General features: G+C 35.1%; 1 protein-coding gene across 1 annotated transcript in view; it reads right to left on the bottom strand.

The window, feature by feature from the left end:
• The window catches only part of Cpa6 (carboxypeptidase A6), a 330,677-nt gene that overhangs the window by 46,314 nt on the left and 257,072 nt on the right, over positions 1-27,291 (bottom strand). The window contains exons 7-8 of the mRNA XM_047519692.1: positions 15,096-15,206; positions 14,508-14,598 (exon numbers count right to left, since the gene is read on the bottom strand). Of these exons, the coding sequence (XP_047375648.1) occupies positions 14,508-14,598; positions 15,096-15,206 (202 nt within the window). The remainder of the gene's footprint in view (positions 1-14,507; positions 14,599-15,095; positions 15,207-27,291) is intronic.

Below are 27,291 nucleotides of genomic sequence, written 5' to 3'. Positions count from 1 at the left end.
ATATGAGAAAAAGAAATGCAGAATATACATTATTAAAGGAAAATTTATTCTTTAAAGGGAAACCTAAAATTAAGTATTGAAAACATCCAGAAGATAAAACAATGCTTGGCTACCAATTCTAGAATTTTACTATAGTTTTTCTAGCTTTTTTTTCCCTGTGTTTGTGTACCATGCACACATCTTTTGTCACATGTACATATGGACTCATATATATTTTATAGAACTGTAATCACAATGAAAAACAATTGCATAAATTATATAGTCAGACTCAAATTTATATAATAAACTTTTTGCTATTCTTACATGAACTTCTTATGTATATTGTGGCTTCCTAAAATTTCACCAACTAAAAATATATTTATTTATTTAATCACTGATCTGTCGGTCAACATTTGGATTGTTTTCACTCTTTTATTATTACAATTTTTTTTTTTTTTTTTGCAGTGCTGGTGATTGAACCCAGGGCCTTGTGCATGCAAGGCAAGCACTCTACCAACTGAGCTATCTCCCCAGCCCTCTTTTATTATTACAAAGAACACTGTGACCAGCACCTTTTCCTGTTCACTTATAATGCATTTTCAAAATGGAATGCTTAGACTGATGGGGATGGGCAGGCTTGAGGTTCTGCTTTGACTCTGCTTTTCTCACTACAGATGTGTACGTGGGCAATCTGAGTTCCTCGCAAAACTTCTACTACCCTTTTTGTGCAAGTCTCAAGGTTGCCCAGACCCTTTTCCACCCTCAAGGTCTGTGTCTGGTAACCTTTTAAATATCCTTCCTCAAATTACCACAAGCACTTAACATCTACTGCTCAAAATTGAACTCCTATTTTTTACCAAATCCTTACTTCCTACTAGATGTCAAAACTTGATAGGTGATACTTCTATCCAACAGTCAATTCAACAGAAATGGAGTCATTGTGGACACCTCTTTTTTCCCTCTGAACATTATCTTTTCCATTTCACTGGTGTCTTGGTGACTTTCCACACTCTATATGTGTACCTTTTCTCTCCATCCACATTACTGTCTTCTGGATTATGAGCCTGCTGTAGTTTCCTGACCTGTCTTTGACATTCCTGCTCAGGAGACACTTAGAGATCAGCCCTTTTCTTTCAGCTTAAGAACCTTTAAAGGCTTTGCTATTGTTTGGATAAAGATCCCCTAAAATCCCGGTGTAAAGGCTTGTAGCCCATGGCAATATTGAGAAGTGGTAGATTCTTTGAGGTGTGGGACCTAGTGGGAGGTTTTTGGGTCATTGTGAGGATGCCCTTGAAGAGGATTTTGGGATTCTAGTCTTTCACTCTCTCTTTTGCTTCCAGGTTGTAAAGTGACTGGTTGTTCTCCACAATGCACTCCTGCCACCATGTACTGTCTCACCACAGGACTAAAACCAATGGGCCCAACTGACCATGGACTGGAACCTCAGAAACCATGAGCTGAAATAAGCTTTTTATCTTTATAAGTTGATTATCTCAGGTAAAAGAACAGAAAACTAACATAGGCTTTTAATTATCTAGTGTTTGTCAAAGCATACCACCAAAATAACCATTAACAGGCAAAGCCAATACAGACTGTATATTTAGAACTTCCTTGAAATCTTTGGTTTACCTTAAAAATTTATGTAAATTATGTAGTTGACTCAATTACGTATTTGGGCTTGTTTTCACACAAAATATTCTCTGTTATAATGTCAGTTGGAATAGCATGACTTCTGGAATAAAACCTGCAGAACTCAACATGGTACAGGAGTTCAGCATGTTCAGCATTCACTGTACCTAGGGGCACCTTGCCTCTCACCAGCACTTCCTCTTGTCCTTCAACTCAACCACACAGATCCTCTTACTGTCCTCACCACCCTCCATTGTGCTATATGCTATGTATTTTCCTCAAGGCTGCCCCATGATTCTACTGGCTCTTGACTCTTCATCCTTTCTTTTATTTACCTTCTTCCCCAGTTAAGTCCGTTTAATGAACTAAACTGAAATTTTCTCATCTATGAAGACTTCAGATGTGTACATATATGCATGCACATATATATGTATTCTACTATAGAATATCTTAATAGTTAATTTTATGTGTGAATTAATCCATGACTAAGTCGCAGTGTCCAGATAATATTTGGTTAAATGTTATTCTGAATATTTCTGTGAGGGTGTTTTTGAGTGAGATGAGATCAACATTTAAATCAGTAGACTTTGAATAAAGCATGTTGGCTTCCATAATGAGGATGGACCTTTTCCAGTAAGTTGCAAGTCTCAGTAGAACGAAGACTACCCTCCTCCGATTTAGGCAAGAGCAAATTCTTCAGCAGTCAGCCTTCAGACTTCAGCTGCAATATCTGCTCATCACTATGTTTCCAGCCTGCTGGCCCACCTTGCAGATTTTGGACTTGCCAGCCTCCATAATTTTATGAGACAATTCCTTAAAATGAATCTCTCTTACTTTCTCTACTTTAAATTTTCTCTCCTTGGTTCTATTTCTCTGGAGTCCTGATGACACAGTATTGATAAAATTTTAACTCATTTCTTTTTCTTCCTCCTTCTCTGCACTTGCCTCTCTCTCTCAATTCTCTGTTCTTGTCCTTGTATTCACCCACTCCAACCCCAATGATCTTAAATCCTAGGAGAACAGGGAATCTGTGGATTTGTATTTGCTTCTTAAGTGCTTACTTAATTCAGAGTGTGGTATCCAGTTCTTTTTTTTTTTTAAATGAATGAAGGAATGGATAGCATTTTTGATGTTTCACCAAAATTCTTTATAATGCCCCAAGATACATATGCTATCCCAGTTTTGCCCTTGCTTCCAGCTTGGATGATCACAATAAACATTCTGGGAAATAGTTAAAACAGATGAAATGTTTGTTTTTTCAAGTCTTGTTTTTTTATATGAGGAGGTTGACTGTTTTATCATGTTTATTTTCCTAAATCTGTTTAAAATTTGTTATTAATTTATCAGTCTTGAACTTTTTCTTTACATTTATACAGAATTTTCAAAGTATGTAATGTTTTGATTTTAAAGTGTGTTTATAATGTGATAACAAAATTTTCTCTGCTGTGTTTTTGCAAATGTTTCTTTTCCCCACATGGTTACTTAACTTTATTCAAAAAAGAAAAACTCTTAGTGTTTTATGTAATAAAGATATATTTACATTTAGTATTCATTCTGTTATATACCATATTTGTCTACAGATGTGGATAATAATATTCTTGGGTTAGTTTTCTTATTATATTGTGAAAACAATGCTTTCAAATGGGAAAATAATTTGAATCCAAATATCTATCCTCAAAATTTGATATGCACTAGCTAAAAATGTAAGTCGGGTCTTCTTGTTCTGCATTTCAAAACTCTCCAGTGGTTTCCCATCCCACGCAGAGCAAAATCTAAAGTCCTTCTTACAAGGCTGGGCCTATATCATCTTGTCTCTGGCTACTTCTCTGGCTTCATCTTGCCCGTTAGCTCCAGCCAATCGGCCTGACTTCCTCTGCCTTAAAGACACCAAAGATCTTCCCAGATCAGGGACTTGACACTGTTCCATCTATCTGCATTGATCTTCCTCCAGACCTTCTTCACTCTCAAGCATCAGCAGTGTGAGCTTCCCTCTATCCTATAAACAGTGACACCCCTGACCCCTGCTCTTCTCTCACTTTCTTGGTGTTATGATTTTCTTCAAACCATGAACCATAGTCAGACTTTCTTTGTTTTATTCATTTCTGTTTCCCCAATAATGATCTCAATAAATAAAAGTTGAATGAATGAATTTAGTCACATATCTGATAATCTCTGAGGTGACAATTGTACAAAATGTATGTGTTATTTTTCTCACACTGTAAAAGAATGTCTTTTTTTCCTTACATTTAAAAAATACTCCTCTCATGAGTGTCAGTTATTTTGGGGGCCATTTTCTGACTTTTGTTCCATAGAGTTCTGTTGTTCACAAGGGCTTTGTGAGGCCTGAGAACTCTGATCTGGAAGACAGCAAGAGGCAAGGTGACTGCCCAAGTGTCTCTTGTCATTATTCAACATACCAGAACTTTTGTTCAAAAGTTATAAAAATTGGTAGGAAAAAATATCATCATTTACCTAGATCTAGTAATTTTATTCCCCTTGTTTCAGCAGGTAACCCTCCTGTGCTGCTTAGTCTAGGAGTGTGGGAGAATCACATTCAAAAGAGATGTTTTTAATAACAGAAAAGTTACTGTGAAAAGAGTATGCATTAAAAATAAGCATATAAATTAAAAGGGAATTGGGAATCTGATAACAAGGAAAATATTTAAAGACATTAGTGACCCAGAAGGAACATAATGCTGTAATGCTTATGAGATGTTATAAAAAGTAACAAGGACTCTAAAAAAAATCAAAGCAGTTAAATATGCATGAAATTTATGAAAATAAAAACAGGAATTCTCAAATGCAAATGATACAGCTGGGAGGAAAATTATCAGAGAGATGTAGTTTGTTTTCGATGAAATCAGAAATGCAATAATGCTGAAAAGCAACCAGTATGGTGGAAAAAGAATTAGTAGTTAAAAGCTTTTTAAAAACCCTACTCATATATGCTCAAGGCAAGAGAAGAGGCCTCCTAAAGACCGAGCAGCATGGGAAGGTTACCTGCTGAAACAAGGGGAATAAAATTACTAGACTTAAAAATCAGTTCCAAGTGAAAAACAAGTAGCTCAGCATCCCAAGAACAAAAGGAGTGATTCTGCCACCCCCCATGCTTCCTTTCAAAAATATTAATTTATAGGCTGCTTTCTTCAGTGACTTTCAAACTTAGCTATTTGTAAAAGATTTTAAAACTTTGTAACATCATTATTAAAAACTTCAGCAAAGACATTTATTCATAACATTGGAGTGAATGTTATAAATAAACTAGATATTGTCCTTCAAATGCAAATTGTTATATATTTACTTACATGAATGATCAGAGAAATAAAACAATAATATGCCATTTTGTGTACACACACATAATTAGTAACAAGTTTTATTTCTAATCTGTGGTTACAAAAAGTTCATTTAAAAAAGCATTTGATCTTGATATATAATGGGAGTGGGGGCTGGGAGGTGAGAGAAGAATGGAGGAACTTTGGATTACAGAGGGAAATAAGAGGGACAGGCATGAAAAATGGTGGAATGAGACAGACATCATTACCCTATGTACATGTATGATTACATCAATGGTGTGAATCTACATTGTGCACAACCATAGAAATAAAATGATGTACCCCATTTGTGTATAATGAATCAAAATGCAGTCTGTAAAAATAAAAAAATAAAAAAATAAAAATTAAAAAAAGCATTTGGAAAAAAGCATTTGGGTATATCATGCATAAGCAGCATGAAATATAAAATAAGGAGATGAAATAATTTTGTGTAGAGTCAGTATCTAGATTAGAAAAAAAGAACTTTAGAACACCTTACAAAAGATAAAGTAGCTCCTTTTAGTAATGTATGGAAAATACATGTGAATAGGAAAAGAAGAAAATGAAAGCTTTTTGTATTTTCTTTAAGTCTTATAAATAAAGAATTTTCAGTTTAGCTAATGATCTCCTATCCTTGGAAGAATGAAGTTTGCAGAAACATGTTTAAGGTTGATGAGTTACAGGACTGCTCAAAGAAATTAACAGTATATTTTCTAGCCAAGTAATGGTAGAAGTGGGGGGGGGGAGGCTGTGGGAGAGAGAGAGAGAAAGATGGAATAGTTTACTAATATTTCTAATAGGTACAATATTATAAAAGGACAAATTAGCATGGTAGTTGGCAATGGAACAGGAAAATGTGCAATAGTAGCAACCATGAATACAAAGTAAAAGAAAAATTGAGCCGAATGTCAAACAAAGTTTATGGAAGAGTTTATGGAAGAGCTCTACAGCTCTTGGAAAATGAAATGTTTATAAAAAATTCTTTATGGTCAGAGTTTCATGCAAGGGCACAGAATTCACTATGGCTAGTTCAAGTAGAGTTTTTTTTTTTTTTTTTAAATAAGACATTAAATGTTATTCAGAGTCATTTGAAAATAAACTCTAGCTTGAACCTTTTTGGGTGATTTCAAGAGGCATGATACAGGTTACCAAGAGGGTTACTGCTTCTTCAAGATGAGGAAGCTGCCTCTTCAATCTTAGGGAAGAGTTGTGAAGGGGAAGCTGTCACACATAAGCACACGTATCTCCACAGCAGTGCTGGACTGTAGGGATGATAGAGCCACAGAAAAGTGACCTCCACACTCTACGTCACCAGAGGGCATCAAAGTGGTGGAACCTAAGTTGCATCCAGATCCCCAGTTTAAGGGTTTTGGGAAATTCAGTCTTTATCTTTTGCCCTCAGCAATATGGGAAGGTTCACTAAAAGGAGTTTGGAATGGATGGATAGAGAGTACCTACCCACTGCACGCCCTACAGACTTCCTCCCAAGAGAAACTTGAAAGCAAAACATATAAAACATCAAAACCAAAAACATCAATAAGAACTACTTCTTCCTAAGTTTCAACATTCATTGTCAGCTCTCCCCAGACAACGGGGGTATTATACAAGATCTAAAGACCACATTTGGAATAAGGGTAATAAATACCATAAAGCTACACACTTTTATCTTGAAACTTTTCTTTTGAAACTGTGATATTATGGTTCACGTAATGTTATTACTTGCAGGAGGCAGCAAAGAAGAAAGAAAAGTTGCCAGGCATTGGTTGGGTTTTATATGATTAGGTTCAGGTAAGATTGTTTTATATGCACTAATGATATGATAGACGGTCCTAAAAACATCAAGAAGTCAGGTTGACATTAAGTCTGATTCTATTTATGTCTGGAATGATAGATGGATTTCCTGGCAATATGAAAGAACTGTGGCAGTTACTTTGATAAAAGCACCTTCTACAAACACATTTAAATGATCAAAAAATCAATTTAAATACACAGCAAAGGCCTCAAAAGATTCCTGCGAAAACAAACACAAAGAGGGACCTGGAATGAAAATGTCCAAAACTGACAAAAAAAAAAAAAAAAAAAAAAAAAAAGCTGCAGCATGCTTGGGGTTCTTACTGACCCTTGACTCTCAGGCTGGTTTCAATACCACAGACTGGGGACACAGGAGATGAGGCTGAGTCCTCAGCATGCAGGAAGTGGGCACAAGTCCTAGACACACAACTAGGATCCTCAAAGTGTGATACGCTGAGTGAAAGTATGGGCTATTCAATGAAATCTGCCAGTATGGAGAGATGCCAAACTTTGACTAGAAAGAAAAGTCTTCTTGGAGAATTTATCACCATAATCCTGAAATCAACATGGGTTTGTATATTCAAACTGTCTGTATGATATGGTCCAAGATCAGAAATAGCACCTAGAAGATCATCCTTTCCTCTCTCTCACGTTTCCATAGGATATTTTGCCTAACCTTTGGTCCAGAATAATGGAGTTGTCCATCTGTGATCTGAGACCTCTGAAATCATGACCCCAAATAAACACTTCCTCCTCTAAAATTGTTCTTGTCAGGTCTTTTAATCAGAGAGGTGAAAAAGAGACTAAAACAGTTCTTTTCTGGACAGTCTAGCAATGTTACCACTTCCCTCGCCTCCTTGTCCCAAATTTGCTCTCTGAAATTTCTTTATTTCTAGAGAAATTCAGCTTAGTTTCTCAGCTAGTATAGCTCTCTCAAAACAAAAGCCCTTCCTTCAGCTGAAGGAACTGTCCTCTTTGAAAGTAGGCCAGTGGCCATCTCTTGTTATTTCACAGGCACTGGCTGAACACTGCCAGCATGTAATGGTTTCCCCCTTCACCCCAGATGAGGTATTAAAATATTTGTAAACCAAAACAGATGGTGGCAGGAGAAGGGCATAAGTGAAGAGAGGCAAATACAATTACTCTGCTAAAAAACTGATTGTTTTCTCCATATTACACCTAATTTACAAGATTAGGTAATTGAATATTCTAAAGAACTATTATATTTAAATAAGTGCCTAACTTACTCCTAAATGGAAATTAAAAACTCTTTTAAAACAGATTTGTTGTTTGTTTTTATAATAGGTATAATTCCACATACCATAAAGTTGATCATTTAACAGTGTACAATTCAATGGTTTTTCACATATCCATAACCACTAGCACTATATAATTCCAGAATGAAACCCCTTACTCATTAGCAATCACTCCCCATTCCTTCCCCACCCAAGTCCTTGGCAATCACTAATCTACTCTCTGTCTGTATGGATTTTCCTATTCTGGACATTCCATACATTTGATACAATATCTGATCTTTTGTAATTAGTTATTTTACTCAGCACAATGTGTATCAGTACAGCATTCCTTTTTTGTGGACAAATAATATTCTATTATATTGTAAGAGACCAGAATGTGCCTTCCCCAAATATGAAGGACTGTTGAGTTGAGCAGCAGCAGATGCAGAAAATCTTTCTACCCTCCCCCTATTTGCCTAAAAGCAGGACATAAATTTGTAAAGATGTTCCTTCTCCTTTCTCTACCAGGAAGGACAGACATTTATCACTGGAGATGACTATGGGCCCTTATCTGATAGTAACACCACCAGAGGAGTCTATTTGATAAACCTTTCTAACTAGTCCTTATCTACTGTTAGTTTCCTTATATTTTTACTTTCCAACTTCTGGAAGCCTAAAACTGCTTTCCTTTGTCTTATCAGTTCTTTAAGATTCGCTGTAGCTCATACAGTTCTAAGCCACTGTTTTGTATTACCTTTCATGGTGATTTCTCCAGGGTGATGTACACTATGTATGTTAATAAACTTATTTCTTATTAAATGTCTTTTGTTATAGGACTTGGTTCCAACTGTAAACTCATAAGAATTGAGGAGAAATTATATTTCGTCTCTACAAGTACAGATTTATCACATTTTCCTTATTTATTCATTGATTAATAGGCATTTGGTTATTTTCTTTTTTTGGCTACTATCAATAGGGCTGCTATGAACATTTGTTTAGAAGTCATTGTGTGGATAAATGTTTTCATTGCTCCTGGGTATAAACCTAGGAGTGGAATTGTTATATGAGTACTCTCTCCTTAATTTTTTAAAATCGTTTATTCTTTTTAGTTATACATGACAACAGAATGCATTTTGATTCATTGTACACAAATGGAGTACAACTTCTCATTTCTCTGGTTATACACGATATGGAGTAGCACCATTTGTGTAATCATTCATGTACATAGGGTAATGATGTTTGTCTCATTCCACCATCTTTTGCCCTTCAATAGATGAATGGATAAAGAAACTATGGTATATATACACAATGGAATATTACCCAGCCATAAAGAGGAATAAAATTATAGTATTTGTCCTTAATTTTTGGAGGAATTGCCTGTTTCCCAAAGTGACTTCCATTTTACATTCCCATCAGCAAGTACAAATGTTTCCTTTTTTTGGCACTCTCACCAACCCTTGTCTTTTTCATTATAGCCATTGTGTTAGTCAGCTTTGAGTCACTGTGATCAGGACACCTAACAAGAACAACTTAGAGGAGGGAAAGTTAATTTTGGCTTGTGGTTTCAGAAGTTTAGTCCATGGCTGGCTGAGTTCATTGTTCTGGGCCCCAGGTGAGGCAGAACATCATGGGGAAAGGGCTTAGCACAAGAGCACTGCTCACCTCATGGAGGTCAGGAAGCAGAGAGAGGATGGAGAAGGGGCTTCAGGGCAGATGAACTCTTCCATGGCAAGCTCCCAGTGATCACCTCCTCCAGCCACACCCCATCTGCAGTTACCACCCAGTTAGTTCATTCACACTAGCATGGACTGATTAGGTTGTAGCTCTCATACTCCAATAATTTTTACCTCTGAATATTCTTCCTTAACATAGGAACTTTTGGGGGACACCTCAGTGTGAAACCATAACAGTCATCTTAGTGGGTGTAAAGTGATATCTTACGGTTTGATGTGCATTTCCCTCATAGTTAATGATGTTGAACATCTTTTCATGTGCTTATTTCTATTGCAATATGTTTTTTGAGGCAATATCTGCTCAAATCACCTTATGCTTTTTAAAAATTGGGTTCTATATTTACTGTTGATCTGTGAGAGTTCTTTTATATTATAGATACAAGTCCCTTATTGGAAATGTGATTTGCAATCCTGTTCATCTATTCTGTAAGTTTTTCTAAATAGTGAATTATATGTATGCAACAACTGATTAATCAGCGGTTAAGGCTTTGTCTTTCTCCTGAATTTCTTCAAATTTAGAGAAACCAGTGATGCTACAGCACACTCTAAAGAGAGTATGTGAAAAAGGGAAAAAAGAACAGTGTCTAGCAGAGAGTAATGTGTTCAATTAACTTCTGCAAATGAATGAATAAAATCTATGTTTTTATCCTGGTTCATACCACTACTCTGACTTGTGTTCCTCTGCTGGACTTTCTGAGCAATGGTATTCATTTCATGGTTTAAATGTCCCCTGGGGAGGCATGAAGTTTTGGAAAGTTGTACCTGTTTCCATGCTCATGCTCTAAACTTTACAGATGCACTAAAGTGTAACCACTGCCATATGGTTTTTGCAGGTTTTTCATAGAAAGAAGCAGTTTTATGTTCTGCTCTTTGAGTTTGAGAGTCACTGACTTCAGAGAAAGAAACAGTTGTGTTGTTAGCTAGGTGTTGATGCTATAGAGGGTTTTCAATTGATCTGGACTTTTATATTAGGGATGTTTATCTGGAGATTCACTTAGGAGATTTCACACTTACTTCAGTCCTCCTGACCTGGGAGTGGTTCCCTCAGTGTGACTCACCATCCCGTTGACCAGGTACGTAGCTGTAGGGGGATGGATCTGTGGTTGTCAAGGAAGCAGGACACATTTGTCTATCCAGCTGAAGCCTCTGGAGACCTTAGGACTTATAGACAGTCCTAGTCCTACATTTGCATATCACTTATAATAATCTATCAAGATCATTTTGCAATTGAAGTTTGACGTAATCCATTGTATATCTTGTCAAATCATAGGAAAAATCAGAATGATTAAAAAATGGGTAGAGCCAAAGGAGTTCTAGTAGAAACTATGAAATCAAAGAAGGAATAAGTATGAAGGAAGCATGATAGGTAAAAGAAGAACAAAGAGAAGCGACGTACTCCCTTGTAACTGGATATAAACAAGAATCTAACTTTACACGGGCAGAGCTGACTGATGGTGTTACTCAGCTCAGTTACCTATCCAGTCAGCTGAGATGACCTTGGATATGTGTATGACATATATATAGATGCAGGCACCTGCTGGTTACTGATATATCCACGTGGTTATGAGCATGCCAACAGTCCCATCAGAGAAAAAGGAATTTAAAAAAATTTGTTTACAGAATATCTTAGTCCATTCCAGTGCTGCTAAAACAAAAATACCTCAGACTGGGTAATTTATAAACCAAAGAAATTTATTACTCAAAGTTCTGGGAGTTGGGGAGTCTAAGATCAAGGTATCAGAAGATTTGAATCTGGTGAGAATTTATTTATTTATTTATTTTTAATAGATGGAACCTTCTAGCTATGTCCTCACATGGCAGAAGAGGCACATAAGCTCCCTTGACCTCTTCTATAAGTCCCCTGACTCCATACTTATGATATAATCACTCCCAAAGTTCCTACCTCTTATACTCTAGCATTGGGAATTAGGTTTCAACATACCCCAGTATGTTTGGGGTACACAAACATTCAGAGAGTTAATATGAATATGATTGTTATCTTAATCTGGTTTAGAGAAAACAATTTCTAAATCTAATAGCCAACTACAATATATTGTATTTATGCAAATCTTTTTATTCCCCCATAAATGTAAGCATTTTTAAGCTTACATGATTGCCCCCTATTCAAATACCCACCACAAAGGAAAGAAGCTGTCTTACCTACTGACTTAAGGTTCAGAGGCAAATTGACTCGGTTTTGGGTGAGGAAAAAGTGGTCATTGATATTTAGACTACTGTATGGAGCTAGGAAGCGAATTAGGCATTTCAAATACATAAATTCCTTTAATCCCTGGAAGAAACCCATAAGTTTCATATAATATTGTTATTATAGTTTCATAGATTAAAGAGAATTGCCCAAATCATCAAGCTAGTAATGGCAGAACCAAACCACATCTGTCATAATTTAGAGTCATATTCTTTGAGCTCTGCAATGTTCCTATTTGCCAGTTCTAATTGAGGGCTCTTACTTTTAAGGATGTGTGGAAGGAGTCTAAGCCCATGCCCACTTACTCTGTCTCATGTTGGTGGGGATGGGATAGAAGCATCTAATATAGAACCCAAAACATGGCAGATATGAGTAAATTTGTGATAGGCTTCATTTTTAAGGCACTTAATGGAGGTTTCCATTATAGAAGTGTCTGTGTTTTTAGAGAGGTAATGGTAGAGTCTGCAAAAGGGCAGTTCCTCACAACTGCATTTTTACAATCTTTTACTTTTCCTCCCCTTTCTGCTGAAAGTATGGTACTAGCTATGGTTAATTTTCTCAAGTCCCTGCTTACCTCCCCATATCTGCCTGTTTCTTCACTCTGTAAAAGGGTTTCCTTCCTTAAAATAATATCCTCCCTCTATCTGAAAGGTAAGTAACCTTCATTCAATGAAACATGGAGTGCAGCAGAAATTCATTTCTGGTGTGAGTGGACAATGAACATTTGACTGGCAGGTTGGTAGTTCTTGACAAAGACAAGACAGTTTTGATCACCACTGACAGATAAAGGCAGGATCAGTGATATTCTTACAAGAGGATGAAAACATTTAACCAGATTTATACCACAAACCATACTATCTCTTAGTTTTGTGAATGACACATTCCTCAGTATTCTGTTTTTACATCTGTGTTTAAATGTTCAGTTTTCAGGATTGGGTTGACAGATTTAAATCTTTGATTTTTACATATTAAAAAAGAACCCTTTACTACAAAGCAATAGTAACAAAAACGGCATGGTATTGGTACCAAAATAGAAAGGTGGATCAATGGTACAGAATAGAGGACACGGACACAAACCCAAATAAATACAATTTTCTCATACTAGACAAAGGGGCCAAAAATATGCAATGGAGAAAAGATAGCCTCTTCAACAAATGGTGCTGGGAGAATTGGAAATCCAGATGCAACAGAATGAAACTAAACCCATATCTCTCACCATGCACGAAACTAAACTCAAAATGGATTAAGGACCTCGGAATCAGACCAGAGACCTTGCATCTTATAGAAGAAAAAGTAGGTCCAGAGCTTCAACATGTCGGCTTAGGACCAGACTTCCTCAACAGGACTCCCATAGCACAAGAAATAAAAGCAAGAATTAATAACTGGGATAGATTCAAACTAAAAAGCTTTCTCTCAGCAAAGGAAACTATCAGCAATGTGAAGAAAGAGCCTACAGAGTGGGAGAAAATCTTTGCCAATCATACTTCAGATAGAGCGCTAATCTCCAGAATCTATAAAGAACTCAAAAAACTCTACACCAAGAATGTAAATAATCCAATCGACAAATGGGCTAACGAAATGAATAGACACTTCACAGAAGAAGATATACAAGCAATCAACAAACATATGGAAAAATGTTCAACATCTCTAGTAATAAGAGAAATGCAAATCAAAACCACCCTAAGATTCCATCTCACCCCAATTAGAATGGCAATTATCAAGAATACAACCAACAACAGGTGTTGGCGAGGATGTGGGGAGAAAGGTACACTCTTACATTGCTGGTGGGGCTGCAAATTAGTGCAGCCACTCTGGAAAGCAGTGTGGAGATTCCTTAGAAAACTTGGAATGGAAACACCATTTGACCCAGCTATCCCACTCCTTGGCCTATACCCAAAGGACTTAAAATCAGCATATTACAGAGATACAGCCACATCAATGTTCATAGCTGCTCAGTTCACAATAGCCAGATTGTGGAACCAACCTAGATGTCCTTCAATTGATGAATGGATAAAGAAAATGTGGTATATATATACAATGGAATATTACTCAGCCATAAAGAATGATAAAATTATGGCATTTGCAGGCAAATGGATGAAACTGGAGAATATCATGCTAAGTGAGATAAGCCAATCTCAAAAAACCAAAGGAAGAATGATATCGCTAATAAGTGGATGATGACACATAATGGGGGGTGGGAGGGGTTAGTGTTGGGGTTGGAGTTGGGTTTAGGGAGGGGGGCAGGAATGGAGGAAGGAAGGACTGTATAGATGGAGGGGAAGGGTGGGAGGTGAGGGGGGGAAGGGGAAAAAATGGCAGAATGAATCAAACAACATTACCCTATGTAGATTTATGATTACACAAATGGTATGCCTTTACGCCATGTACAGACAGAGAAACAACATGTATCCCATTTGTCTACAATTTTATAATAAAAAAAAAAAAAAAAAGAACCCTTTCATTTTCTTTTGCAAATTATAGCTATAATGTATCTACATATGTCTTTATTAGGTTTCCATATGCATAAAAACATCAGTCTCCCTGGAGAGTCTTATGGTTCATTGTTTTGCAGTGGTACCTGTGGGAGCCTTCAGTTCTGAACCCCAGTTAGCCCCAGACTTACCGCACCATTTCACTTTCCAGTTACGATTGGCATCAACTCCACGGCAGTGGAACCTTGAGTTCCTTGATCTTGTTTTTCTCCAAAATCGATCCTACACATAATTAAGAAAATAGGCAGAGAGAAAAATACTTAAAAGATTATTCACATGCATTTTAGTAGCTCGATCAGTGAAGGAAATGCATCACTGAGTAGAGAGTTCCTCCACCAATAGATAAGCCTGGAGAGTGGAAAGAGGACTGGGTTAGCATTAGAGATCCAGGTTCATGCTCCAGTCTCTACCGTGAACTTGTCTCCTACTTGCTCTTGGCTTCATTTCTTTACAGGCAACACTGAATGGGTTGGGCTAGACCAATGATTTTTCATGATTTATTTGGAAGGAGAAGTTTTTGTTTACATGAAATCTTCCACAAAAACACAATATGAAAGTAAAATCAAAAGGTTGGTACTCTGATTGGGGAGGAAGTGAAGACCCCTTCTGCATCTCTGGAATCACTTAGTGGGCTGCCCACTAAGACACCCTCATGTTCCATGACTGTTTTCTGTGACTTATTCAGTCCCCTTTTCAATTGGATATGCAAAGTGACTTACATGTGTCCAGCTAAAATGGTATCCGTCAACATTAAAGACAGGCATGATATAGAAATACAGATGTTTCAACATTTTTCTCATAGCTGCATCACTTCTATATGTTAGAAGGGCCTAAAAGAAAAAAGAAGACATTTTTAAAAAAAATAAATGGATCCCAAATGCAGGTTTAGAGAAAAAAAAAAAAAAAAAGAGCATGAGAAAACCTTTCTATCCTTATGAAACACCAAATACACTGGGTTAAAAAGTAGTAAGTTACCATGAACTACATTCTTTGACATCATACATTCCTTATTGAAACTTTGGTCTGAATTAAATTCTTTCATATCAATAATAATTTATCACAGCTGGTAAAAACAGGTTAAGTGGGCAGCCTTTTACAATATAACAGACCTGACTAAAGTTTTAGACTGATGAAGAAAGTAATAATTATAGATATGCCTTCTTATGATCAGTTCATTTTAAATGGACAAAAATAATTATCTATGTATATTTGATGTACTTACATGATACATCATAGCACTTACTAGTTACATGTTACTTGATTGTTTATGTCTAATTGGTACAAAACTCAAGCTCTGGAACTTGGTACGTAGAAACTCTATTCTTTGTTCCTGACATTTCTTTTTTCTTTCTCTTCTCCTTTCTTTCTCCTTTCTTTCTTTCTTTCTAATTAGTGTTAAGTTTTTCCCCACATTTTAATTTGTGCATTATAATTATACATAGTGATGGGATTTATTGTTATATATTCATACATGCAGATGATATAGCAATATAATTTGGCCAATATCACTCCCTGCTCCCAACTTTTCTATGAAAAGTTTAATGGAGAGTACATATCTTTGTCATCTTAACTGTGGCTTCTTTGAAGTCTTGTTCTCATGATTGGTTTTTACTTAAATGATGTCTGATCCCAAGTCTGAAGATTCTACACTGAAGATGTGAACTCATAGAAAAGCCCAGCATGTACTGAATCAAGTTGATAAGAGACATTTGAAATTCCACTGCTTTGGAATGGACTTTTTTAAAAGTTCTTTTTGATGCATGTTTTTCTATGTGTAGAATATCTTGGAAGAACATGTAGGGATTTTCTAACTACAGTTACCTTTGGGGAAATGGACTGGGGACAATGTGCAGGAAGGAGTCTTACTTTTCACTTAAATTTTGTGAATTTTTACCAGATAAAAAGCATAATTCAAAATAGTTAATTATGACCCCCTGGTCCACTTTATTGAGGTATGATTGACACACAAAACCTGTTCATATTTAAGGTATATGACCTGCTGGATGTAGATATAAGTATACTGTTGTGAAACCATCACCAGAATCTATGCTACAAATATATTCATCTCAAAAGCATCCTCCTGTCCTCCTTATTTATTATTTTTTATGTGGTAAGAACACTTAACATAAGGTACACCTTTTAAAACTTTTTAAAAAAATTCTTCTTTTTAGTTAAACATGATAGTAAAATGTATTTTGACATATTATACGTACATGGAGTATAACTGCCTATTCTTGAAGATATACCCTTTTAAATATAGAACACAGCTTGGTTAATTGTAAGCATTAAGTGGTACCATAGATAAACCTCTGTTTAACCCAGACTTTGTCTTTGTGCTGTTTGACAAAGCTTCTCCATTTCCCTCTCCCAATTTAATCCTTGAAAGTTCAATCTTCTTTTATATTTATGTAAGGAGAATTTCTGAATTCATCGTAAGTGGTATTCTGTACATACGTGGTAAGAATTCTGTTCCTAGAGAGAAGTCTAATAATAGAAATTTTTAGAAACTATCACTGTTACAAGTAATAAGGAAAATGTATGGGTATACTCTCAAAACATGAATTAAATATAAATTTTATTACATATGATTTTAATACCTATCAGAATGATCCAACTCGATAAACATTAATTTGGTTCTCTCTTGTTCTCTTTTTGTGAATTTTTTTTTGGGTACTGGGGATTGAACCCAGGGCCTTGTGCTTGCAAGGCAAGCACTCTACCAACTGAGCTATATCTCCAGTCCTTCTTGTTCTCTTTTTAAAGGTTCAATAATAATCTGTTGGTCAAGTAACTTCAATAGAACTTCCATATATGAACATTTTTTAAAAAATATTTTTTAGTTGTAGATGGACACAATATCTTTATTTTATTTATTTATTTTTATGTGACTGAGGATGGAACCTAGTGCCTCACATGTGCAAGGCAAGGGTTTTACCACTGAGGTACAACCACAGCCTCCATGTATGAGAATTTTATTTACTGAATTTCCATTAACTGTCTAATGCCTTGAATTAGAAAGAACCGGTATGTGATCATTTGCACACATCCTGGAATTGTTTTCCTCTAAGAGGCAGAGATTCTTTAGTGCTCTGAGGATATCTTCTGCAGGGGACAGCAGAGGCAGAGCTATGTGGTTAGTGACATTCTTCCCTTACCATTTGGCAGCTTTGTCTTCCCATACCACTCCAGGTAGAAAGAGAGGAGAAGGAAGGAGAAAAGAATTGGGACAGAAAGACAGGAAAGAAATAGTAGGAAAAAGTCATGGCAACTTTTCTCCTTTTCTTCCTGGAATCAGGGAGAGTAGCTCATAGTCTCAGTCCAAACTGGTGAGTCCAAACTCATCTTTTTGAGCACAGATGAGTCTTGTACTTCTGTGGCAGGCTCTGTTAAGAGATTGTGTGGAAACATTCTCACTTTATTCTGCCTTCTCTTCCAATGCAAGTGATCCTCATGTCTTTGTAATGAAAAGAATAGTTCTAATTTCCTTTTATTTTTTAAAAATAAATTTATTGTATATATTCAGGTCTACAACATGGTGTCACACACACACATACATGGTAAAATGGTTTCTATAGTGAAGAAAATCTATCATTTCACATAATTACTTGTATGAGCAAATGAAATTTGTCTATTTGATTAAAGAAAAACTCAAATACCATTTTATTAGCTATGGCTTTATGTTGTACCTGCTATTTTTTGTCCTTTGACCAACATCTCCCCATTTCCTCTCCCTACCCCCACCTTTGGCCCCTGATAACCACTGTTTTATTCTCTCTTTATTCTGTTTTAGATTCCATATAAGTGAGATCATGTAATATTTTTCTTTCTGTGTATGTTATTTCACTTAGCACAATGTTCTCTAAGTCAATCCATGTTTTAGCAAACACCAGGATCTACCTCTTTTTAAAGACTGGATAGTATTCCATTTTCTTTATTCATTTTTTCCCCCATAGAAGCTAATGGTGTTTCCATATCTTAGCTATTATCAAAAATTCCAAGGTGAACGTTGGAGTGCGGCACCTTCGTGTGTGGTTGATTTTATCTCCTTTGGGTACATACCCTGAAGAGGGGTTGGCAGGTCATATTCTATTTTTAATTTCTTTTGGAACCTTCATAATATTTTCCCTAGTGGCTGTACCAGTCTACATTCCTGCCAATAGTGTACTAGGGACCAGCAATGTACTTTCCTTTTCTTTAAGTGTTGCTCTTTCACCAACACATATTGTTTCTCTTTGGAATGGAACCACCATTTGACCCAATTATCCCACTCCTCAGCATGTACCCAAAGGATATATACCAATATACTAGAGTGATTCAGCCATATCAATGTTTACAGCAGCTCAATTCACAATAGTTAAGCTATGAAGCCAACCTAGGTGCCCATTAACAGATGAATGGATAAAGAAAATGTTGTATATACACACAGTGGAATATTACCACCATAAAGAAGAATAAAATTATGGCATTTGCTGGTAAATGGATGGAACTGGAGACTATCATGCTAAGTGAAATAAATCAATCCCAAAAAACCAAAGGCCAAATGTTCTCTCTGATATGCTGATGCTAAAACAAAATAAGGTGGAGAGAGGAAAGAATAGAAGTTCATTGGATTAGACAAAGGGGAAGGAAGAGAAGGAAAGAGGGATGGGAATAGGAAAGACAGTAGAATGAATCAGACATAACTATCCTATGTACATGACCAGTGTAACTCCACATCATGTTCAACCACAAGAGTGGGATCCTAATTAGAATAAGTTATACTCTAAGTATGTATGTCAAAATACACTCTACTGTCATGTATGTCTAAAAAGAATAAAAAAATTCCCTTTGGTGGTAAGAGAATTGAACCCAGAGGTGCTCTACCACTGAGCTACATCTCCAGCCCTTTTAAAAATTTTGAGACAAAAAACCAAAGGAAGAATGATATCGCTAATAAGTGGATGATGACACATAATGGGGGTGGGAGGGGTTAGTGTTGGGGTTGGAGTTGGGTTTAGGGAGGGGGGCAGGAATGGAGGAAGGAAGGACTGTATAGAGGGAGGGGAGGGGTGGGAGGGGTGGGGGGAAGGGAAAAAATGGCAGAATGAATCAAACAACATTACCCTATGTAAATTTATGATTACACAAATGGTATGCCTTTACACCATGTACAAACAGAGAAACAACATGTATCCCATTTGTTTACAATTAAAAAAAAATTTTTTTTTTGAGACAAGGTCTTGCTAAGTTGCCCAGGCTGACCTTGAACTTGCAATCCTACTGCTTCAGTCTCCCAAGTAGTTGGGATTACAGTTGTGCACCACTGAGCCAACTTCTTCACTTTTTGGTAACAGTGATTCTAACAGGTGTGAGGTAGTATCTCATAGTTGTTTTACTTTGCTTTTCCCTGATTATTAGTGATTATAAAGACTTTTTTTCATATAAGTGTTGGCCCTTCTAATAACTTCTTTGGAAGATGCTTTGCCCATTTTAAAAATCAAGTTGTGTTTATGCTATGAAGTTATAAGCATTCTTTGTAAAATTTGGATATTAACCCCCTTATCAGATGTCATTTACAAATATTTTCCCTGCCTATAAGGTTGTCTTCTTATTTTGTTGATTGTTCTCTTGGCTATGCAGAAACTTTTTACTTCAATATAGTCCTATTTTTGCTTTTTGTAGGGGTTTTGGGTGTGGTAGCCCAAATTTCAAGGCTGAGGTCAATAATCAAGGAGATTTGCCCTGATTGTCTTCTAGGAGTTTTGTGGTTTCAGGTCATCCAGATAGATGGATGGGTGGATAGATAGATAGATAGATAGAAAGATAGATAATTACCTATTTTGCATTGATTATCTCTTTTGTATTGATTTTTATATATTATACAAGATTCCCATTGTGTCCTCTGGGTGCCCTTGTCAAAAATTAGTTAATTATAAATGCTTGGATTTATTTCTGTGCTATTTTGTTCCATTGATTGACCTATGTTTGTTTTTATGCCAGTAGCATACTGTTTTGAATACTAGAGTTTTGGTGTAATAAAATTTAAAATCAGAAAGTATAATGCCTCCAACGTTTTCTTTCTCAGTATTGCTTTGGCTATTCAGCTTTTATAGTGGTTCTCTGTGAATTTTAGAATTGTTTTTCCCTATATCTGTGTAGAATGCCATTAGAATTGTTAGGGATTGTGTTATATTTGTATATTGTTTTGGGTAGTATGGGCATTTTGACAATATTAATCCTTTTAATCCATGAGCACAGGCTATCTTTCCATTTATTTATATCATCTTCCATTTCTTTTGTCAATGTTTTATTGTTTTTAGTGTAAAAGTCTTTTACCTCTTTGGTTAAATTTATCCCTATTTTTTGATATTATTATAAATGGGATTTTTTTTTTCAATTTCTTTTCCAGCTATTTGTGTACAGAATTGATGCTGATTTTTATATGTTGATTTTGTATCTTGCAACTTTAGTGAATTCACTTATTAGTTCTGATAGATGGTATATGTGTGTGGAAGGATCACATCATCTGTAAATAGAGATGATTTTAATTTTTCCTTTCTGATTTGGATGACTTTTCTTTTTCTTGTTTGATTGCTCTTGCTAGTACTTTCATTACTCTGTTGGAAGAAGTGATAAGAATGGGTATCCCTATCTTGAACCAGATCTTAGGGGAAAAGTTTTCAGCAGCTCCCTGTTGATTTTGATGTTAGTCATGGGTTTTACATAAATGACTTTTATTATAATTAGGTACTTTCCTTCCATATCCAGTTTTTTTTTTTTTAAATTAAGAAGGATGCTGAACTTTCTCAAATGCTTTTTCTCTGTCAATTGAGGTAATTATGTCATTTTAATCTCTCAGTCTGTTAATGTGGTACATCACATTGATTGATTTGCATATGCTAAAACAGTCTGGCATGCCAAGAATAAATCCTGCTTGATTGTAACATATAATCTTTTTGATGTGCTGAATTTAATATTTTATTGATTTTTGCATCAATGTTCATCAAAGATATTGACCTTTAGCTTTCTTGTAGTTTTTGCCTCAGAAAATGTGACGCTGACCTTGTAAACTGTGTTTGAAAATATTCTTCCTAGCTCTATTTTTAAAGTTTAAGAAGTATTAATAGTAATCTTTGAATATTTGATAGAATTTAGCCATGAAGTCCTGGTCTGTTCTTTGTTGGAAGGTTTTATTTTTACACTCTCCCTCTTGTTGATCTGTTCAAGTTTTCTATTTCTTCATGATTCAATATTGACAGGTTATATTTTTCTAGGAATTTATCCATTACCTTTAGGTTATTCAGTTTTTTGGTGATTGAATGGACAATAGTCCCTTATTATCCTCTTTATTTTGGAGGCTTCTGTTATATATATGTTTCCTGTTTCTCTACTTTCATTTTTTATTTTATTCATTTGAATCTTCTAAGTTTGGCCAGGAGTTTATTTTTTCAAAAAGCCAAACTTGGTTTTATTGATTTTTTAATATTCTTTCTTTGACTTATTTTGATTCTGATCTTTAATATTCCTTCCATCTGCTATCTTTGGGTTTAGTTTGTTCTTTGTCTAACTCCTTGAGGCATTATCTTATGCTTATTCTTATTCAATACATGCCTACATTTTTTAATGTTAGGCATGTATTGAACCTTTATTTCTTACTACTTTTACTGCATTACATAAGTTTTGATATGTTGTCTTTCAATTTCACCTTTGACCCATTATTCCTTTTTAAATTACAATATATTTTAAGCAAATAGATAAAATATATTACTATGTACCCACCAACATATCTTGCTATATTTATCACAACTTTAAAAAAAGATTTGGGATATTTTAAGTAAAAATAAAGGCCCCCTTTTATCACTCTATGACCCCATTTTCTTCCCCTCCACCAAGGTGATACCAATCTGAAATTTGATGTTATCATTACCATGCAAGAATGTATGTTTTATTCCACATATGGATTCACGAATAGTATATAACACTGCATGCATGCTTTGAAATTTTATCCAAATGAGATCATCATGCATGAATTTACATTGTCTTTTTTCCAGTATATTTTTTGACATTTTTATTTATTTATTTATTTTTTAAAGATATTTTTAGCTGTAGATGGACACATCTAAAATAAAGATGGACTATCTTTATTTTATTTGTATTTTTATATGGTGCTGAGAAGTGAACCCAGTGCCTCATACTTGCTAGGCAAGTGCTCTACCACCGAGCCACAACCCAGCCCTTTGACATTTATTAAGGTGAGAGTTTATTCATCATAACTTTTAAATGGTATTCCATTATAAGTAACATACAACAATATATCAATCCTTTATTTTCTTGGACACTTAGATTGCATTTGCTGTTTCACTGTTTTGTTGCAATAGATATTCTTGTACATTTCTCCTAGACATATGAGAGTTTCTTTAAAACAAATATATAGATTTGTTCAATCATGAATTTTCATGCCATCAACTTTACTAGTTTTTGTTGTTTTTTTTCTGTAGATCAGTAAACACTCCCATCTGCAATGAACAGAGGGAGTTAACGTGCTCCCTCTGTCAAATAATAAGTTTCTGCTAGTGGATGAAATTACTCTAATGCACTTTGGTCTATATCATTACCCATTTCACACCATGATTCATAAAGAATCTGGTGAGTCTGTAGGAAGTATCTCCCTATGTATTAGTTCAAAATCATCTTGGGTATTTTTGATTCTTCTCCTTCACATTAATTTTGAAACTATGATCAGTTGCATTAAGGTATAAAGTGCTTTATTCTTTGGGTCTTGTTTGTTGTCATTAACAGATGTTGAATTGAGCAAATGACTTTTCTTCTTTTATGGATGTAATTCTTTGGTGGTTATTATGATGATTTCTCTAAGTAATTTTTTATTGTTAAACAATCCTTGTATTCTGGGATAAGCCCATTTGGTCATCATATGTCTTAATTTATTTGCTGGATTCAGGTTGCTAATATTTATATGTATGATCCTACATGAGATAGGCCTATAACTTCCTTTCTTATTTTGTCCTTGTCTAGTTTAGTACTGGGGTTATAATTATAATGTAATTTGAGAACTATTTTTAAATATACTTGAATTATTAGCTCCCGAAGTGGTAGAATTTAGCCCTGAAACCATCCAGGCATAGAGGAGAAATTCATTAAATAGAAAAGAAAGACACAACAGGAGAAATATAGCTTTTCTTTCTCTTTGCTTTCCCATTGTGTTCTGCTCCTTATCTCTTTCTTTTGTTAACTCTTTTCCTTTTTTTCCTAATCCCTTGAGTTGAAAACTTGGCTCACTAATTTAGAGTCTTATTCTGTTCTAATATGCTTATTTAAAATTATAAATTCCCCACTGTGTACAGTGTCCACCATGTCTGTAATCAGCTACTCAGGAGGCTGAGGCAGTAAGATTGCAAACTTGAGGCCAACCTGGGCAACTTAGCAAGACCCTGTCTCAAAATTTTATAAAGTAAATAAAAATAAAATGGGCTGGGGTTGTAGCTCAGTGGTAGAGCCCCTGAGTTCAATCCCCAGTACCACAAAACAAAAAACTATATTTTCTTTAGTTGCATTCTTTTGTTTCTGTATATATTAGTCTTACGATTCACCTCTAAATATTAAAAAAGTCCTTGATTTAACTATAAATTACTTATAAACATTTGTTTTTAAATGAGTTTCTAAAAGTTTTTAAAAAAATAATTTCTAACAACTGCATTATAGTCAGAGAATGGGTTCTACATAATGAAGATACTTTGTTAAGACTTGCTCTTTGACAGTGTATAATCAATTTTTGTGAATGCTCGAGTTATGCTAGAAAAAGAATATACAGTTTCTAATTATTTAGTGTGGATTGTGGGTATGTACATGGATATGTATATTGGATTGTTCATTGTTTTGTTGATATCATCTATATTTTTACTAAAAATTGCTGTTTAGTCATTGAGAGTTATGCTAAAAAGCTCATATTTTGAGTTCATGGCTTTTTATCCTGTCAATTTTTATTCTATATTTTTTAAGGTCATTAATATAATTTTAAAATATTCATTTCTAAATAATATATTAATCTAGGAAGCTGTTCCCAGTGTTCTATTCTGGAATGGATTTAATTTTCAAGATTTGCCAGAACGTGTTCTTCCTCTGACAAACAAGAAGGGTGTCATTGTATTGCATATGCTGTATTTGTGATTTTTATAACTCTCTAAGAATTGCAGTTATTCTCCATCTGGTCAGACAAAGCAAGAATGATCACGATGTGATGACTGTTAAATACTGAAAAGGATGACTGAGAGACTGTCTTACTTGAATTAATTAAATAATAGGACACAGATCATTTCTTTTTTATGGTTTAGTTGGGGGTTTCTAGAAAAAACATGACCATGTGTCTATTGCCTACTATTCTGACATATGGTAAAGAATGTAGGGGTGTGCTTTTCTTCTAGTGCAAAGAACTCTATCAATCAATACACAACACCCATATATATGGAAAAGGAGATGCCTGCTAATCAAGTTGCATCTGGACATACTTAGTTTTATTCTTGATTATTGCTGCTCATGAGAAGACTGAAGTGGTCGTGATCTGAAAGCTAGTCACAAAACAATGCAGCACACGCCGCAGTGTGGTGAGCCCTGGGAACTGCACTCACCTTACTTTAATTTATTAAAATATGCTTCTCTGAAACTGATTTTAATTTTAAATGAAAAAGAAATCAATAAAAGTGTGCCATTATCTTCTTTCAGGAAAATGATGTGTGGTGTTAGATTAGGGCATTACTGAAGTTAATTAAGAAAGACAAGAGAATGAGTCTATTTGGTATTCACCACCTACCAAGACTATTTTGATGGAATATCACAGATCATAATTCACCAGATAAAGCTTGATTAAAATGGAAGGTAATTTTTGTCATCACTCAAGTCTTTGTGTGATAAAACTATGCACAAGATTTTCACTTCTGTCCACAATTTTCAGATTTGGTTGGGTGTTCCTTTCTTAGTGTTCCATGACAACTTGGAATATGGGGTCATCATTTTGGAGATTAGTGTGTCTGGCTTTAAAAAGGGTAGCTTTTAAGATTTATTCTATTTTTGTCTTCCTATCAGAATCTCTGCATAGGTCCTAAAAATAATAACCACACATTCAATGAAGGGCACACTAGGAGAACTAAGCATGTCACAGTTGAGGGCAAAGGAAGAGGCACAGTCACCATCAATCAGGAAAATGTTCTCATCTGGACTTGAGTTGAGTAAAATTATTTAGGACAGGAAACACCAAAATAATTAAGGAGGAGTGTCTAGATAAATAAAAAAAAAACACTGGGGGGAACTTAATCTATAAAGATGATGTCATACTATAAGATACTTATTAAATACAAAATGTTCAACTAAATAACAGTTTGAAAATAACATGGAAAATAGGTTTTGATAACGATAGATGAATAACTGAAAATAATGTGTGGCTCTTGTAAGTTCGAGTTCTATTTTATATTTAGTTGATTTATACTTAGAACCACCCAGAATGACTAATCTAACAGGGCACGTGAGGACTGGAAAATGTCTATTTATCTATATATTCTAATGATAGAGAAATATTTGGAATGTATTGTAAGGAAGAATATAAGATGCATGTCTACTCTTTCCTAAGCAATATCACTTCAGAGTTCTAGAAGTTTTACACCAAGATAACCTAATAACAATGGTTAGTCGTATCTACTCGTAAGAAGAAGTAGGACCAATTTTGTGGCACTATTAAGATTCAATAAGGATCTTTTACTTACCATAGAAGAAAGTACAGGTGTCTTCTCTTTGCACAGCTCTGATATATACCAAATTCAGTTATCATGGGTTTAATTAGATAACAACAGTTCTCACAAACAGTGCCATTTTCAGTTACCACTGCTAGATCTTCAGTCTACAGAGCGCTATGCGAATAACAGATGCACATCAATATCTGAAGCCAATTTTGTCTGCCAGTGGGTGACTGGTCACTGTACATCTCCTATTCAGTATATACACAGACAGCAAAATGTGTAGCTGTGTTGCCTTTTTTTTTTTAAACTGTAATAAACCTTTATATGGTATTTTACAAACATGGGTGATGAAAAGAAGGAATTGTCCAATTCAGATGAAAGTACAGCAAAGAAAAGTGATAGTGCTGGAGGTTAACTTCGAACCAAACCTAAATGGAGTTTAGAATAAACAGCCAACTGGGAATGTTCTCTGCCAACCCACTCCTCTAGAGAGGCAGCCAGACATATCTCCAAACATAGATGAAGAAAGTAATTGATGAAAAGAATAAAGATGACACAGGCCACATTTTACATTAAAAAAACGCTCAGAGATATTTTATGACATTGAAAGTAAAGGAAAAGAAGCTGATGTTGGAAGCTGACCCAACTGAGAAATGAAAATGACAATTTACCAAAGCATATTTTTTACACAAGATGTTTATTTCGTGTTGTAAATTATACAGAGATAAGAAGGCAAGCACAATTTGAACTACCCTTAATAAGATTTTTTTCTTACAAATATGATATTTAATTCTCAACATTTCTCACAATTTTAATTGTTAACATATTGAATACTAGTTTTTACTATTTTTTATTTCCAAATATATTTATAGCTGAGAATAAGGGAGCTTTCAATGTTTCGACAAAACATTTTAGGAGTCACAGAACAATATCTTTCACTAAATATTAAGATAGTTTTGTACTGCTTGGGATTTCAATTTTTTAGTCTGGTGCTACTGTGTAAAGGGAGACCTGCCTATAAAAACAGTGATTAGTAAGACTACTCTAAATCACTAGTGGAGTACAATGGATTTCAATCTAATTAAACCTAAACCAAATATTAATATAGACCTTGCTATTGATTATATAAAGGGAAAAAGTTACACTGAGAATGTGACAGATTAAGGAGAAGTTTGGAGAAAGAAGAGGATGG

This window comes from Sciurus carolinensis, chromosome 1 (genome assembly GCF_902686445.1).
Source record: "Sciurus carolinensis chromosome 1, mSciCar1.2, whole genome shotgun sequence".
Classification (NCBI taxonomy): Eukaryota; Metazoa; Chordata; class Mammalia; order Rodentia; family Sciuridae; genus Sciurus; species Sciurus carolinensis.
This window is presented reverse-complemented; position numbering and strand designations above follow the sequence as displayed.